This window comes from Xenia sp. Carnegie-2017, unplaced genomic scaffold (assembly GCF_021976095.1).
Source record: "Xenia sp. Carnegie-2017 unplaced genomic scaffold, XeniaSp_v1 HiC_scaffold_21, whole genome shotgun sequence".
NCBI classification, from domain to species: Eukaryota; Metazoa; Cnidaria; class Anthozoa; order Malacalcyonacea; family Xeniidae; genus Xenia; species Xenia sp. Carnegie-2017.
In genome coordinates, this window is record NW_025813484.1 from 307,075 (window position 1) to 323,715 (window position 16,641).

The window sequence follows — 16,641 nt, forward strand, 5'->3', positions numbered from 1 at the left end:
CAATTTGCATAAATTTAATTAAAGAATAATTGAGTTGGTTGTGTTTCTATTTTGTTTTGTAGTATGAAATGATTCTCTAAAGACTAAAGTTGTTCCTTCGCCATTCAAGGGCGGTTCTGTTTTACCATCACAAATGTAAACTAATTTTTTCATAAACACTTGTTTTGAAAAATAAATTACGCTTTTTCAATTCGTTATTGTGGTATAAATCATTTGTCTCCTCACATCACGGAAGGTTTCGTTCATCGACCAAGATTCTAATCTTTATCCGTACCCTAGACTTACACATGCAATGAACAAAATGCAAAATTACTGAGGATTTTAATTTAAATCTACTATATTGCTTTTAATCTCAAAAGTCGCGTGAGAGATATCTATTGAGTGAAATTGTTTTGCGGTAAATGAATTACGTAGAGTACAAGCGATAAACTAAAATGTTCAATACGAGGGAAATTCTTGTTTCAAATGAAAACGTAAATGATAAGTACAGAAAATCCCATCAAAAGTACAGTGGAGTATCTTATTGACAAAAATGTCGACACATACGAAAGATACAAGCGACGCCTTTAATGCTATTTATTAATTTTGTTTAGATAAGAATTTCTAATATAAACAAACGATTGACGATGACGAATCGTCAAAATGTACAAGGTGAGAGTTATGAAGTATTGAGATCATCCCGCGAGAGAAATGGAGAGCTTTGAGCGGAAAGAACGCATCCACGAGCCAACGCAAGAAAAGAATCAATGTCGAAGAGATTTTCAGAGATTTTTATCAATTTTCAGCTGTTTCTAAAGAGTAAATGCTGCGCTAACGCTAACTTGAACAGGTGACACAAGTGAATATCTGCAAGATAACTAAGCCAAACAAACATCAATTCAACGGAGACAGAAATCGGAAATGGTATCGGAAAAAAGCAATTTGCGTCAGCCCGCAAATGATACAGCTTGAGTTCCATCATTTTATCCAAATGAGCTTTGTAGCGTATTTAAATTTGTTTTTCTTATCAGTAAATTTCTAGGGAAAATATTTTGCATATATTGATTTTATAAATATAATTGAAATCAAAGCAAAAGATAGAAAAGATGTTGAAATACGAGGTAACTTTAAATGTCAGGCAAGTGGTCGCAGTTATTGAGAGAAATCACAAAACCATTAAAAATGATCGCTTTAAAAGTTTGATCGCTACAACTGGCTCTTGCGGCAAACAACATTAAATATTTAACATTGGCCATAAAGTAACTTGGAAACGCGAATGTCGAACAAATGAAAAATATAAATATGAAAGAAACCAAAAATCTTTTAAAATAATTTTTTGCTTTAATAAATATTTAAACTGGTATAGTAAAAATGATGCAAAAATAAAGAAATGAAAAGGAGATATCTAAAATGGTTACGTTGGGTTTTTTTTCTGTAACTGTTTTTTCTTCGTGACTCAATACTTCTAATGGTGTAAATTTTTTCCCAAACTCAGTAGCTGTGATGAATGAAAACACGCAAACGATGCTTATTTTTATTGCTAGACGCTTTGTATAGCTACATCGTACGTGCAAAAGTTATTATGAAAACAAATTAAAGTTGTCGTCAATATTGTTGCAATTAAGATAAAGAATATTTGAACGAGCATGATTGTTGATGGGAACCATCTATAGGCGCAAAATCCAAGAAAACATTCCGGAAAATTATAACTGGGTGTGACAACCACAAAAAGTCGGTTTTTTTCATGAAATATTTTTTGTTCATGAAAACGTATATTCTCGCCAGATGTAGATTGCTTCTAGAGATTAAGATGAACATTAGAAAGCTTTCATGTTTCACTTGTGCTTAGTAATATATAAATATGAAAACAAAGAGAATTAAATCTCATTGTTTTGCTCCTCAGTGGTTAGTTTTCACCGACTTAGGTCAGAAGACAAAAAGACGATGTAGAATTATGATTTGTTTTTAAAAGACCGCACATCTAGTTTGATTTTTTTTAAGTATGGTTTGTAATGTATCGTGACTTTAGCTGTCTTAAAGCAATACCATGTAATCTGTTATACATTCTTAAATATTTATACGTCTGTTTAGGATGTGGTTTCAATCTAGATTGTATCATTGAAGTTGTTGTTTTGCCTTTGTAGTAATTTTTTTTATGAACTTATTGAGGCTCTCTCTAAAGATGACAGAAAATGGAGGACAAGTGATGAAAAAGACTTTCCACCACATCAGAGTGAAGGTACAGATGAGTTGAACCGCTAAAGATGTAAATGAAATGAATCGTCACCTCTACCCAAGGAACGAATAAGGTGGCCACACCATTCCTATGTTAAACCAAACAACATCTAACCATCTACATGGTAAATAGAGTGAACTAAGAGAGGAGAGAGGTTAAAAAAAAAGAAAGATTTAGTGAAAGATGAAGAACACTTTGGTTGGTACTTATTTGGGCATAAATTTCACATGTCACACAAATAAATTCTATTACTTTTTACATGAATTAGACGCGAGAAAAAACTTTGAGTTATTTATAATCACGTGTTGGCATGATTTCACACTAATGACGTAATGTTCGTAGAATAGATCTCTCGCTCTTAACCATTTAACGTTGACAAATGTCATGTTTCAAATGGAATATTTTAAAAGGTATAAAAGAATCACGTGGGATTTTCTCCATTACTCTTTCGCTCTTTTAACATGGAACAAATGCATGTGGCTGTGTCTTGTTTTCTAGCTTCCTTTCCATCTTCTGAGTGAACACAACATCATCATCTATTTCTACCATGAACCATTTTGTACTTTGCAATTCCTCGTTACCAGGCCATTCTCAATGAAGAACGAAACGTTATAAACATAAAGCATTAAATTTCTTCAATCATTGATGCTCTGAATTTCCCCCATGTTTACTCTCTCTGCAGCTGCATTTACACTAAAGCCAAGGATACTTGGATCAACTTTTTGCATTCGCTGTTTCTTCTTCTTTTTTGTTTTGTTACCATTCACTTCATGATCACTTTGGGTATTCTTGCCAACTCCTCGGGAAACAACGGGAACAGGAGCATGCGCTTTAGGAGTCACGTGTTTCCACTCGGAATTTTGACGTTTCTCAATAAATTGTTTTGCAAAGTTGTTCGCTCTCACGCTGTCTCCAAAATATTCGCGAACATAAGTATGAACCTATGACACGAAATTAAACAAAAACAGAAACTATCAGATATTAAACTCGTATAATTCGTGAAATACCGGATGAAAAAAGAAAAAAAAATTAGAAACATACCTCGTACGGCGACTGTTGCTCCTTTAAAAATTCGATGAATGTTGGTACTAGACGAACGTAATGTAATGTGAATAAGGAAAATAAGCGAACATGACGTAACGTCAGGGCTCACGTGAAAATGACGGAAAAAAGATGTACATGCCCATATGTGGATGAGTTCTCGCCATTTTTTTACACTATTTTCTTGCTAAATTTTTCTAATATTATTGATGAAATGCAATGGTAGAAATGAAAATAAAGGGTTTAAATAAAGGTTTGTCTAATAAAATAAGTCACATGACTATAGAAGAATTGTCTGTTGTCAACATAAACAAAAACATAAAAAAACAAAGATTTCCTACCATCAACATCAGTTGAAAAACCTTTTAAACTTTGACTACACCATTCAATAAATGGATCGTCACTGACAGCTGATTCTTGAAATATTCTACGCACGCTCTCCTATATATGAATTTTTATTAAATTGCTTCGAATTGTTCAAACCAACGAACAATACATAAACGAGAAAAGTTCATTTGTTCCATATCATACGTTACCTCATCTTTAGTCAACTTTTTCACAACTTTTTTCCCATTATGGACGGCATTTGTTGGACTAAAAATTCAACACAAAAATTACGTGAAATTTCGTGTTTCACCAGAAATCATTTGAAAATAAACATACCTAGGTTTAGTCGTCTGATGACTTCTCATTGTCTGTTGGTTTCTATTATTGTTTTTTATGCGCTCGTTTGCAGCCTCCTCGAAGTCATTACCAGTCCACACATTGTTGTTGCCCGCGGTCCAAGCCATGTTCCATGCGGGCGAGACCGGGGCTGCGGGCTAAACAATCCATGGAAAATAATTTCAATTTTCAAAGGCAACATTTCCATAATAGAAATAGCGCATTTACGTAAGGATCTGTAACAAACCTGTGAGCGATAGGTTGTTTGCTTGTTCATTTTCTGTAATTGACGAGCTTGTTCATCTTGGATATCTTTTAAAGACTTCACGTTACTTGTAGGAGATACCCTTATATAAAGTATGGAAAACTTTATACAACCATAGATAATCAAACAAATCTCTAAATTGCATATTAACGTACTTTTGAGATGACCATCCACTACTTGTGGTAGCCGACTGGAGTTGACGTTGCCTAGCTTCCAGTTCCCTCATTTTTTGCTCGTGCGCGCGGCGATTTTTTTCTTCCTGATTTTGAATCTCAGACAAAGATAGAGTAACAGAAGCATGTGATGTCATCCAATGGGAGGTACCATGTGACTAAAAAAATAAATATTCAATGCATGGGAGGTACCATGTGACTAAAAAAATAAATATTCAATGCACAGGAAGTACCTTCAGTGAATAGCTTTCAAAAGAATCAGTACGGCAAAACATATGAACAAAACACACCCCCACCCCCAATAATGTTCTAGGGACAGCCCTGATTCAATGCTAGAGGTTGGCCATTCAAAACGATGGCAAAATGTTCAATATGCAGACACAAACCTCGGAAAAATTTTCTTTTTGCTTGTTTTCCTTCATTTCATCATTTTCGGCTCTTTCTGGAATACCTTTTGATCGTTTAAGCACCTTCAAAATAGAAAAGAAAACATCCAACGCATGAAGATCACGACCAAAAACGTCAAATGATCAAGATTTCACTACATCTTCTGTAGGTTTTTGTTCAGCAACGTTATTCTTCACGATATTTTCTCCTTTCCTTTGTTTAACTGCATCATATTTCTAAAATGAAAAATATCCCGAAGGAGCGCTCACCAGGTATATTGACATACTACCACACTTTATCCCAAGTAATCATAACCTACGCAATCCATTGAAATCCCACAAAATTCAGTGTTACCTGCATACGTCTAATTTGTTCATTCTTTTCATTCTTTTGTAATTCATCGGTAACTATCCCTTCGTCTTTCAACATGTGACCAACACGTGATTCCATCGTGTCATAGAGCTTTCCACGACCCTTACCCACCTTACCAGGCACAAAATCTTTACTACCACTAACTTGTTTGTTTTCTACTTTTTTATTTACTTTCTAAACAAAAAAAACATATATATATAAAATTTATTCAGCTTTATATGGAACGGTACACGAGATGACGGTACATTGATAGGGTAAAACAGTATCTACAGGCAAAAGATGATGTAGGATCAACTGAACAATATAGAGAGCAGGAAGTACCAAGCGTTGAATAATGTACGATAAGAGCATGAAATGATTGACACCTGTAGTTCCTTGTCCTTTTTTTCTTTCAGTAATCTTTCCTCCGCAATACGCTTTAATTTTTCCTCATCTGAACGTTTTATCGTTTCCTCCTCTCTTTGTTTTAAAATCTCTTCTTGTTTCTACCATAAAGAAAGCAAGAAAATAAATGTTCTGTCCTAACATTCATATTCTCACTAAACAACTATGCTGACTTTTCTTTCTTCGTCTCTATCGTTAGTTTCAGTCATTTTGCTTTGATCATCGTCATTTCTGGGGTAAATCAATATTTGCTGTTAACAAAAATTTAAAAAACAAAATTCTACAAAAATTGCGAGAATCCTCATACCTTATTGTATTTTCTTTCCAAGGAGAAGTTTTGCCATTTACTGACCAAGACTCTATCGTAAAAAGACATGATAACGTCTACTTAATACTTGGTGATTTACGTAACACATGCGAATCTTGCGATTTAAAATGTTTAAAAAAACGATGATTTAAAAAACTCAAAAATATTCACAAGAAATAAAATAGTACTTTCTAAGAGAAAGATAAATGATACAAGGAGAAGTTCAGTCGAGATGTAAAACATTATCATCACACACAGTTAAACATAACATATTCATTTACTAACTAAAGTGCAGTAAACACATACGAATGCAAAGGTTCTAACACATGCGTCTTCCACGATAGGTATATTCCCAATTTTAACTACTTACCTTGCGTTGTGTCCGGATCTGGTCCCCAAATCATTTCTGTTACGTCAGTGGGAGATCCTGAATGCGCCTGAGTAAGTAATGATCGTGAAGCAACAGCCGAGAAAGACGACGAGTTAGAAGATAAGTTTAGTAATGCTGACTCGGCAGCTTTTTGACGCTGCTCTTGTTGCAACTGTTGCTGTTGCTGTACGTTAAATAAAAATAATTTTAATTGGAAAATTTTATACTATATGCTCAACTAAATGGCAGCGATTGAAACCTGTATTTGTTGAAGAATGGCTTGTTTTTGAAGTTGCTGATAATGTTGATTTAACAATTGTTGCTGCATGAATATTGTTTGTTCATTCAACACTTGTTGACGCTAAAACGAATGAATTCAGGACATAAAAATGGACACTTCATAAAAGGGGAGAAATATTCCTTTACATGATCGTACAACGGAACAACGCACCGTAATAGGAGGAGGACTGGGTCCGGGTAAAAAGGGAACGCGACTCCAGCGTTTAATGAGATCACCTGATAAAAAAGTCGTAAAGAAAATAATTATGAGAATATGAAATACGAACATACATCACAGCTGAACAAATGTCTCTTTCGTTATGAAATGAAATTTTTAAAAAGAACAGAGTTTCAAAAAACTAACCAAGAGAAAGATAAACATTGTCGCAATTTCTTCTTACAGATAATTGCATGGTAAAATAACCATGATGGAACCATTCCACCATTTCTTCATTACTAAAAGGGCCTTGTTCCTGACCCTGGGGATCAAGATAGTACCATGATACTTGATGTAATGTTGACGAACTTTCCTCTTTTTCTTCACTTATTTCTTCTTCCTTGAAATATAAACTTAATTTAGTTTAGCGCTCGAGAAATTATTGTTGGAAAAAAACACACCTCAACATCTAGGCTGGCAATACAACTTTCAGCAACTCTCTCTAGGTTTGCTCCAACTTCATCATGACGAGATGCAACAGATGGACCATCAACATCATCAACTGCGTCTAAACAAAGATAACAACAAAATTATTTTTTAACACAAATCAAAACATGAATTGACACACAATTTTATTTACCTTCTTTTGACAACAGCCGTCCATCAGATTCATTTAATATATTTTTTATGTGACAAGGAACATTCTCAACAACATCCTCAACATTTTCCTCTTGAATCATAGTGGTTTGGAGATTATCTATATTGAAGATAGGATAATGAGAATGATGACAATTACTGAACAATATGATATTTCAGTCTACACTGACCTTTCATTGGTAGAGTAAGTGGAGTATCATTGTCATTTTTCTTACCATTGCTATTCTATTTGTATGAAGACAAAATCAAAAAAAACAAAATTGATATAAACAACTAAAGTATAATATATGAAATACAAACTTACATCACTGATTTCTGATTCTTTAGCAAGATTTCGATCTGAGTCCTCTTTAGAACATTCATTGTCATCTGGGGGTTTTTTATCCTGCAACATTACCACAAATGTACCTCTACATACACATTTATCTTATTAAAAAGATCATATTGTACCTTTGAAACACAAAATGCTCCAGATGCATCAAATGTTCCAGAATCTGGTTCAAACACATCATCAGTTTTACTCCATTCAGGAATATTTTTATCATTGTGCCATCTTTCCTTTTGTTGATCTTCTCTTGACCAATGTTCACGTGATGATGCTAAAACAATGAACAAGTTTCATACAATCATTGAATGCTATGCCCAAGATACATGTCATGCCTACATCTCCAATGTTCGGATCCTCGCTGCTGAATCATCCATGCAGCAGGTTCATCATCAGTCTCTGATGATCGCCAGTTTCCACTAGCAAGAGCTCGACTATGACGACCAGATGACATTGTTGATTCATAAGCTCCACGAGATGTTTCTGAGAAAAGAAGTATTTATTTGTAAAATGAAGTCATTGAAGTTTTGTATTTTAAAAACCATTTACCATTGTCTTTTTCATTTGATCTCTCACTAAATCCACCTCGCCTATAGATGAAAAAAATTGTTTATAACTATACAATATAAATAAAAATAAAATAAAGTCAGCTTACCCACTACTGTCTCCCCAACTTTGCTTGCGTGATACACCCTCTCGTTGCCATGATTCTTCTGTTTTTATTGATGCTGAGTCCTCTTGAGAAAGCCCACGTTGAAATGCAACTTCCCCACCTCGTCCACGACCAGATCCCCTACCACCCCTCAACATCCCTCTACCTCCTCTTGATCCTCCTCTTCCCATCATTTTCAACACAGCATTGCTGTTTAAGGATCCAGATGAATTTCGCTAACAAAATAACATATTTCATGTAAAGTCAATACTCTTAAGGTAAAAATAAAACTTTCAGATCTCACTTGTTCTTCTTCAGTTAAAGGTTGCATGGCAAGGGGATTGCGTGATACTTTCTTCAAAATAAAATCTGCAATATCTGTATTAACAACAGGAGGTTTAGTAGTTTGTGAAAATAAAGCCAACATTTCTTCCTTTCCATATCGATACTTTGCAAGTTTATAGGCAGGACCAGGTGATGGTGGCGGCACTAAGATGTTGCTTCCATTTGAAAGATCACGAATCCTTGAAATGCACATAATTTGATCATACCAAATTTTTTGATACATTTTTGTCAAAAAAAAAACAATGAAAACATATCTTGAAAATAACTAGAAAGGCAAGCCTCGACTTCTTTAGCTGACAAAAAACCCAAGTAAAGCAAACATAGACGACCAAAGTCATCAAACTCGTATCATTATATAAAGTACACAAAAATTCTTAGGATTTTAATGATTGTAAGTATCAATACTTCTTCGTTAAGTATGAGACTTACCACTTTGGTCCAAAATTTAAAGCTTCAGTGTTTTGGTCGGACATTTTCACCTAAAAAACGCATTTATAGATAGTTCCTGTGCTGGAATATTTACAATTTCATTTTATTGAATAGTATGGACAATTGCAATAAGAAACGAGGCAAAAAAAGACAAGCAAAAAGAACTGATATTAACAAGAACATACAACATAAAACAACAAGCAAATGACGTACTTCTTTCTTTAATCTTTCTAGCACAGGAATATTGGTAGACTTCTTTCGAAATACCACGAAATACGACTATTATTTTTTTCAAGCAATATGGCGTCCAAACGATCACGTGTCAAATTATGTGTTACATAAGAGAGACTGGGGAGAGCCAAAGGAAGAGAAGAAAAGTTGAAAATATTTTCAATTTATTTAATCCAAGTTTCTATGTACACAACATTTCAGGGAAATGCAATGAAAAATAGTAATATAAAAAACCTAGATTGCTGCTACATTTCAAAATATGCCTACAATTGATAGTATAGGTAGGAAAATCGTTAAGATAATGACGTGAAAAATTTATGTTATGACGGTTACATATTTATGGGGAAAATCAATGAAACCAAAGAGAACCATCTGGTTTTGGAATACAAAAGTAATCTTTCTTGCATCCTACAAAAATGACCAAAACAAAAATACCGAACAACAGCAGCAACACCCATAAACCTACTAAGGAAGCCTTAAAATTGGCTCGGAATCTTGATGGACCAAAAACACTCAAAAGAGCCATAGTTAGTGTAATGGTGTAAAATAGGGATATCGCTGTGTTAATTGTCACAATGAGACCAAACTTTGCAAAAAGTTGTATTTGAGTAAAACATAAAGGTACCGCTGCAAGAATTGTAGTGATCGCCGAGCTGATGATTGACATACCAATGTGTGATAAAGCTGCTCTTGCCCTCCATTGACGTGCATTCTAGAATAATAACAACGAGAAAGTCAGTGTATTATCAACATTATTATTTCAAAAATATTGTACAAATGACAACTTAAAAGAAAGTCACCTTGTTCGATAGAGATGGGTTAACAGCTTTTCCAGCAAGTATATACCCTTCAACAAGATGGAAACAATAATCAACAGAGGTACCAACTAGGATAGAGAGGGATATAGCTTCAACACCGCCAATTTGCCAACCGGTCAAATAAAATATTGCCATTACAGTTGATAGAACAGCTGGAAAAGAATATTTGTAAAATCATTTTCACTGTAGGTTAATCATTGGTCGTAAAACTACAAACATACCGGTAATTGTAATTGTTAGGACGAGAAAGAAAATGATGTGTCCAGTAAAGATTAGTACAGCAGCTACACATAACACCAATGACGTAGCAATACCATATATGGCACTATCAAGCACAATAATACCGCTGAACATCTTCACCCACGTCTCGCTGGCTATAAAGCCTCTCTTCAAAGACTCGGGAGCATCATGTAAAACGTCTTCAAGCTGTTTCTTCCATTTATTGTAATCTTCGTGTTGAGACTTGAAGCTGGATGTCTTTGATGTCGTCTGTAATAAGAACATATCAAATCACATTCATAATAATTCTATTGTTAGATACGTCATTGCATCCATGGCAACAATAATTGAAATATTTACAGATATAAAGGCCATTGCCATCCATTTCAACTGACGAAGACCTTGGTCATTCTTTTCAAACATAACATAACTTTTGAGTTTCGACGAAGTCGACTGAGGAAGATTTTCACATTCGTCAGCTATTTTTCCTAAAAATGGTTGAATGCTTGATGGAAAGCACTGGGACCCTCCACTTTTCACAAGATGACTATTTTCGTTAAACTTCTTGCAAATTATACAGGCAGCCTTCAGCACACGTTTAGTATCGCAATTGACTTCACGTAAAAAGTTTTTGTCGTATAAAATTTGGCCCTGAAATATAAGTAGATTGGACGAGATGTAAGTACATTGAGTGAGACATAAATACATTGGGTGAGATACAAGAATATTGGAGGGAGATACAAGAACATTGGAGGAAGATACAAGAACATTGGAGGGAGATAAGTACATTGGGTGAGTTGTAAGAACACTGGACTAGAAATAAGTACATTGGGTGAGTTGTAAGAACACTGGACTAGAGATAAGTACATTGGGTGAGATATAAGAACACTGGACTAGAGATAAGTACATTGGGTGAGATATAAGAACACTGGACTAGAGATAAGTACATTGAGTGAGATACAAGAACATTGGGTGAGATATAAGTACATTGGGTGAGATGTAAGTACATTGGGTGAGATATAAGTACATTGGGTGAGATGTAAGAACACTGGACTAGAAATAAGTACATTGGGTGAGTTGTAAGAACACTGGACTAGAAATAAGTACATTGGGTGAGATATAAGAACACTGGACTAGAGATAAAAACATTGGGTGAGAGATAAGTACATTGGGTGAGATATAAGTACATTGGGTGAGATACAAGTACATCGAATGTAATAAGAAGTACATTGGGTGTTTAGTACAAATGCAGTGGTGACGCACGAGATTAAAAATAAAAAAGATATTTGAGTGAGTGACATAAAACGATAAAGAATGTAATGATCACCTCGTTGTTCTCTAAAACATGTCTTCGATCAATGGAAGACTTGTCAATTCTTTTAATACCAAAAACAATATAGACAAAAGCAAACGTTTCATCGGGCGGGGGTGCAACTGTTTTACAACCAGTGGAACAAAGAGGCGAAACAGTCGTCGATGGAATGATGCATTTTTCAAGTTTCTTAGCATGACGTTGGGTACCACAGTAGGTACCAGACTTCTCGCCCAATTTAATGCAACTATAATGTTCGATGTTTTTGTAAACGAATGGAAAATTGCAACAAGTTTTGTTTGGTGTTTGAGTCTGAAAGAGACAGCTACCTAAAAATAGATAGAAATCACAACAAACAATCAAATAAAAAGTTATAAACGATGGGATAATAGTGAAAAATAAAAGCTAGTTGAAAAGTCGTTAAATCATGGGTTGTTTTTGTGTTGTTGCCTTTTATTGTTACCTTCAACAGTTAGATTGCACATTTTTCTATTTTCTTTGGTGTAAGTGTCCTTAACCGAACACCACGGTTTGCTATCCTCCAAAACACAACCCAGACGTTCCTCTCTTTCGTATTTGAAAGGAATATAACAACAATCTCCGTCCACCGTCTTTATTGGACAGTATCCTATAAGAAATAAAATGAAGTCAATGGAGATTGATGTAATCTTTACATTCATATCAGCAAAGTACAAAACTTTAAAGTGATACAACGAAAAAGAATTAGATACGGAATATTGTAAAGTTGTTGTTTTGATTGAATAAAAGTGAATTAAATCTTACTGGAGCAGGACGGACCAGAGTATGAATGATGACATTTACATTGTCCTGTTTCATTAATACATTCACCCATAATGCATTTCAAAGGACAACCTATAAAAAAATGCAGAAACGGTAAAAGTATTTCATCTATTTATGCAACATTTTACCATAACTAAAGAATGAATAAATATACAAAAAATTACCAGTTTTTACAGTTATTTTGCTTCCAGTGGTTGGTGCATAATTTGAAGGATTATATGTAGTGTTAGACCACGATGCTCCCTTAGATGGCTTGCGATTATTTACTGTAGCAGATATCGTTGTTGCTGTGATGGCCTTTTTATGAGTTGTCAAGTCAGATGAACGAGTTGTCTGCTCAGACTGTGAACTAGATATAGTACATCGAATAGTACAATAAACTAATAGAAATAATACATAAATAATACATTCACGTATTTTATATCACTTATCACAAACGAATAATAATAATACAAATATTATCTCGCAATCGAGTTTAATCATACCTTGCCAGCGATGATGCCGTTGAAATAGTTGGGCGTTCTGGTGTAGTAGATGTTGTATGGTCAGATTTGGTGGCAGAGGTTGTATGGTCAGATTTGGTGGTAGAGGTTGTATGGTCAAATGTGCTGGTAGAGGTTTTATGATTAGTTGTGGTGGAGATTTCACGGTCAGGTAAGGTGGACTTTTTAGGCTTAGATGTAGTAGAGCTTGTACGACGATCATGTAAAGTAGAGGTTCTTCGGTTAGGTGTGGGAACATTTGTACGCTTAGATATTTTAGAAGTTGAACGCGTCCAAGGTGTATTGGTTGTTCTTTGTTCAGTTATAACGTCATGAGGTTTTGTGATTTCCGTCTTAGGAAATTTTGTTGGAATGTTTAGAGGATTTAAATTCTCGATATCATTGATAAGAGTGCTTGCTTTCAGTGAAACTTCAGGTAGGTCCAACCACCTCTGCAAGTTACTGTCTTTTTTGAAAAATTTTGGTTGTTCTTTCGATATCTATGAAGATAGAATAAAAATCAAGCGTTTAAGGAAGAAAATAAACATTCTTCAACTTTCTCAACTATCTTTCAACATGCTTTGGATATAATATAGTATATGAATATATGTTAAGGGTTGTTTTGTCAATAAAGCTGAAATCTTTAAACTACGTTTCTATTATCATGGCGTAAATAAAATAACCAGTGACGTCATTACCTTAAGCTTGCTAGTAAGAACAAAAGAGGCAATTAAAATGGAGACAAAAATCATCATAATGGCATAACGACCATTGGTTACAGGGACTGAAATAAAATGATATACAAGACCCTGCAGGCGGAAGCCAATGTGATCTGTATTGTTGTAAGAAGAATCTGTGACATCTTGGTTATCTGTGGTATCTGTGGTATCTGGAGTATTCTCCATTTCAAGACTAAGCAATGGAACATCATCATCATCTACTTCAAAATTATCATTATCATCATTGATAGGCATTCGAAAACTTTCCAATTCCAATTGCTGTGGAAATTCATTATCATTTCTTCCAGAGAGAAAGTCACGGATACCATCTAGTACACAAAAATAACAATAATGAATAGCTCATCAGCAAAAATATCATAAAATGACAATCTCATTCCCAGGCCCCTTCCATGCAAAGGCGAATGACTTAAAGGGGAGCATATATAATTGGTATAAAGCTCCAGTTTTTTTCAGCCAATGGTCTTACCTGGCAATCTTAATCTCTCATTTCTTGTAACACCAATTGCCCGCAAACAACTTCTCCATATAGACAATTCAATTGATCTAATTCCAGCATGCCATAGGGTAAGGGTCGGTGAAATTATGAACACTACGCTCAACCAACAAGTTGTAACAAGAATAGCCATAAACAAACCAAAATCATGAATAGCAGGGATCTAAACAACAGTAAAACAAGTTTTATCCTAAACCAAAACAAACAATAAAGAACAATGAGAATCCTACCGGTGATAGTACATTTGCACCAAAGGCAACAGCAGTTGTAAATGATGTAAAAAATGTTGCCTTTCCAGCAACATAAATGGTGTGAGCAATTCTGCTCTTAACATCCTCGTTGTCTTGTGCCTGACGAAATGTATTGACAAACACGAATATATCATCAACACCAATACCAATGATGACAAATAATGAAACACCATTTAATATCCCAATGTATTGTACACCAAATACAACATGGTATACAAAATAGGCCAATGCAACACTGGCAAGGATTGTTATGATAGCCATTATGGTCAAAATAAGTGAAAAGAGCAAGATTAACAGCAAAAAAAAAATCAGTATAAGGCTAATGAGAGCCAGTCGAAGATCTGAAAACAATGCTTTTTTCACAAGATGATCAAATAAATCACCACCACCATAGAGAACAGACACCTCGCTGTAAGAAAATATTATGAATAATTTAAGTGGGAGAAAATGAAGCACATCACAGCAAGAGGCAAGTGTATTCAAATGATAGCATGCTGAATATTTTCTTTGTGAGAAAACAATGAAATATATGAAAGTTAGAAGTTTACTTTCATGATGAAAGGTGTTACATTTGTGTTTTTGTCATGAAAATAAAGCAAGTTTTTCACATTCTTACTGATAGTAATTAAAAAAGTACAAATCCCGAAGCAAAGGGTCTTTATAACGACTAAAAATATTTAAATGTAAATGTTAAAACACAAACATACTTGACAAAACAATTGATTGCTCACAAACAAAACAGAGCTTACATGTCAATGTAAAGACAAACACAGGAATTAAGAAGTTTTTAACGTGGATGAAAGTTGTGCATAAACTGTGGTCAGAAAATTTAAGTGAATATAATAAGGGGCTATTGAAACAAAGTAAAGAATCTTAAAAATCCTACTTGTTATTGTTTAGGTTCTCCAATAAGCCCTCATACGTAGTTAGAAAACGTTTGTATTCTTTTTTCTGATCTTTTATTCCTTTGACTGGCTGTCCAAATAAAATCTGTGCTCTCAATATGTTACTCTTTCCTGTACGTCTGAAATTCGAATCAACGTAGAAATAGAAATAGCTTTTAGATTTCAAATATGTCAGCGTTTCTTCAATAGGACGCTGCATTTTGTCGTTTTGACCATCAAATACTTTATCTCGAGCAAAAAAGAATAGAGTCAATGAATTTGGCGGTGTACAGTTGCCGTACTTCCTTAATGATTCGTCTTTAAGCGAGAGGTCTGATTTATAGCAGTGTTTCTTGTACGACTTGTGTTCCATTAACGTTTTTTCAATTTTGTGAATTCGCATTAAATTCTGTTCAGTGAAAATGTTGCCTGTACCTTTGGCTTTATAAACAAGATTTAACGTGCCAGAAAGCTTTCGTTGATAAGGGTATTTTTTGGAAAGTTGTGCCACATTTGCTGCATATGAACTTCTCTTTGATCGACTCTTTTTCTTAGGTAAATCATTAGTAATACAGGATTCACCTTGTAACAACGACTGAAAATCCTTCTTGGAAGGTCGCTTTATTTTTGCTTTTGCTGCACTAAAGGAGGCGTATTCGTTCGACACTTTTATATCGGGCACCATAAATGAATTAATGGATATATCTAAACGAAATCCGCGGTACTTTCCAGATAAAGATACCAAAAACAAAGCCACGACCAACACAAGATAAGAAATTAAAAGAAAAAGAGCTACCTTCCACCTTCCAAACGCATTTTTCAAACCAACATTGAAAAAATTAATTAATGTCAGAGTCATTTTAGAGAGAGTCGGTCTCAGCAAGGAATACACACTTGGTTTAGGACCAGGAAAGTCGACTGTAAAGCCATCTAGTCTGTGGTTCTCTTCGCCCCCGTTTAAAGACTGCGTATCAAACATATTCGTATCTTCAGTGACATATTTTGATGCTGAGTCCAAACGAACGTAAGAATTTCTTGAAACAGGCATTTCTACTTAAGAATAACAACCGTTGTTGAAAAGCACATTAAATATAAGAACTGATGGCTTAGACGAGCTAAAGATAAAATTTCTCACATTCCAACAATATTGAAAACATCATCAACGTAACAATTTTCGTTCTCAAAGTCTTTTTGTTTGTTGTGAGACCAGTGATTATTCATCATCCGTCAGCATGATGATAATGGCATAACCAAAAAAATTCAATTTTAAACATGTCATATTTTTTCGTAATTTCATTACACCTTGAATCTCTAAACAAAAATGAAGTGAAAAAATAAGAAATACAATAAAAACACTTAAGCACCCACCGTGAAAATTGAAGAAATTAT

At 34.5% G+C, this 16,641-nt stretch overlaps 2 protein-coding genes across 2 annotated transcripts; both read right to left on the minus strand.

Annotated features, from left to right (window-relative positions):
* Positions 1-2,436: 2,436 nt before the first annotated feature.
* Positions 2,437-9,339, minus strand: LOC124443923 (GRB10-interacting GYF protein 2-like). Its single transcript, XM_046994471.1, has 28 exons — positions 9,235-9,339; positions 9,022-9,071; positions 8,552-8,771; positions 8,251-8,483; positions 8,145-8,185; positions 7,935-8,078; positions 7,721-7,869; positions 7,575-7,655; positions 7,441-7,495; positions 7,254-7,370; positions 7,075-7,181; positions 6,821-7,013; positions 6,629-6,693; positions 6,437-6,538; positions 6,178-6,361; positions 5,808-5,859; positions 5,674-5,731; positions 5,482-5,601; positions 5,099-5,290; positions 4,903-4,980; positions 4,744-4,827; positions 4,340-4,515; positions 4,167-4,266; positions 3,920-4,077; positions 3,793-3,850; positions 3,598-3,697; positions 3,257-3,303; positions 2,437-3,156 (listed from the first exon to the last, which is right to left on the minus strand). Exons 2-28 carry the CDS (start codon positions 9,063-9,065, stop codon positions 2,851-2,853), a joined length of 3,264 nt encoding a protein of 1,087 aa, XP_046850427.1. The 5' UTR covers positions 9,066-9,071; positions 9,235-9,339; the 3' UTR covers positions 2,437-2,850.
* A 60-nt stretch (positions 9,340-9,399) lies between these two features.
* On the minus strand, positions 9,400-16,471 carry LOC124443922 (protein dispatched homolog 3-like). The gene is made up of 13 exons (XM_046994470.1): positions 15,255-16,471; positions 14,348-14,777; positions 14,091-14,280; positions 13,583-13,932; positions 12,888-13,384; positions 12,567-12,751; positions 12,385-12,474; positions 12,065-12,229; positions 11,617-11,930; positions 10,650-10,940; positions 10,292-10,559; positions 10,053-10,222; positions 9,400-9,964 (listed from the first exon to the last, which is right to left on the minus strand). Exons 1-13 carry the CDS (start codon positions 16,298-16,300, stop codon positions 9,602-9,604), a joined length of 4,359 nt encoding a protein of 1,452 aa, XP_046850426.1. The 5' UTR covers positions 16,301-16,471; the 3' UTR covers positions 9,400-9,601.
* Between the last annotated feature and the right edge of the window lie 170 nt (positions 16,472-16,641).

Coding starts and splice junctions, on each gene's coding strand:
- LOC124443922 (XM_046994470.1), bottom strand. CDS start 16,300: ATGCCTGTTTCAAGAAATTCTTACGTTCGTTTGGACTCAGCATCAAAA. Junction 11,931..12,064: donor GTGCAATCTAACTGTTGAAG/GTAACAATAAAA, acceptor ATCTATTTTTAG/GTAGCTGTCTCTTTCAGACT. Junction 10,941..11,616: donor ATGTTTTAGAGAACAACGAG/GTGATCATTACA, acceptor CTTATATTTCAG/GGCCAAATTTTATACGACAA.
- LOC124443923 (XM_046994471.1), bottom strand. CDS start 9,065: ATGTCCGACCAAAACACTGAAGCTTTAAATTTTGGACCAAAGTG. Junction 7,182..7,253: donor ACGGCTGTTGTCAAAAGAAG/GTAAATAAAATT, acceptor ATCTTTGTTTAG/ACGCAGTTGATGATGTTGAT. Junction 6,694..6,820: donor CAATGTTTATCTTTCTCTTG/GTTAGTTTTTTG, acceptor CTTTTTTATCAG/GTGATCTCATTAAACGCTGG.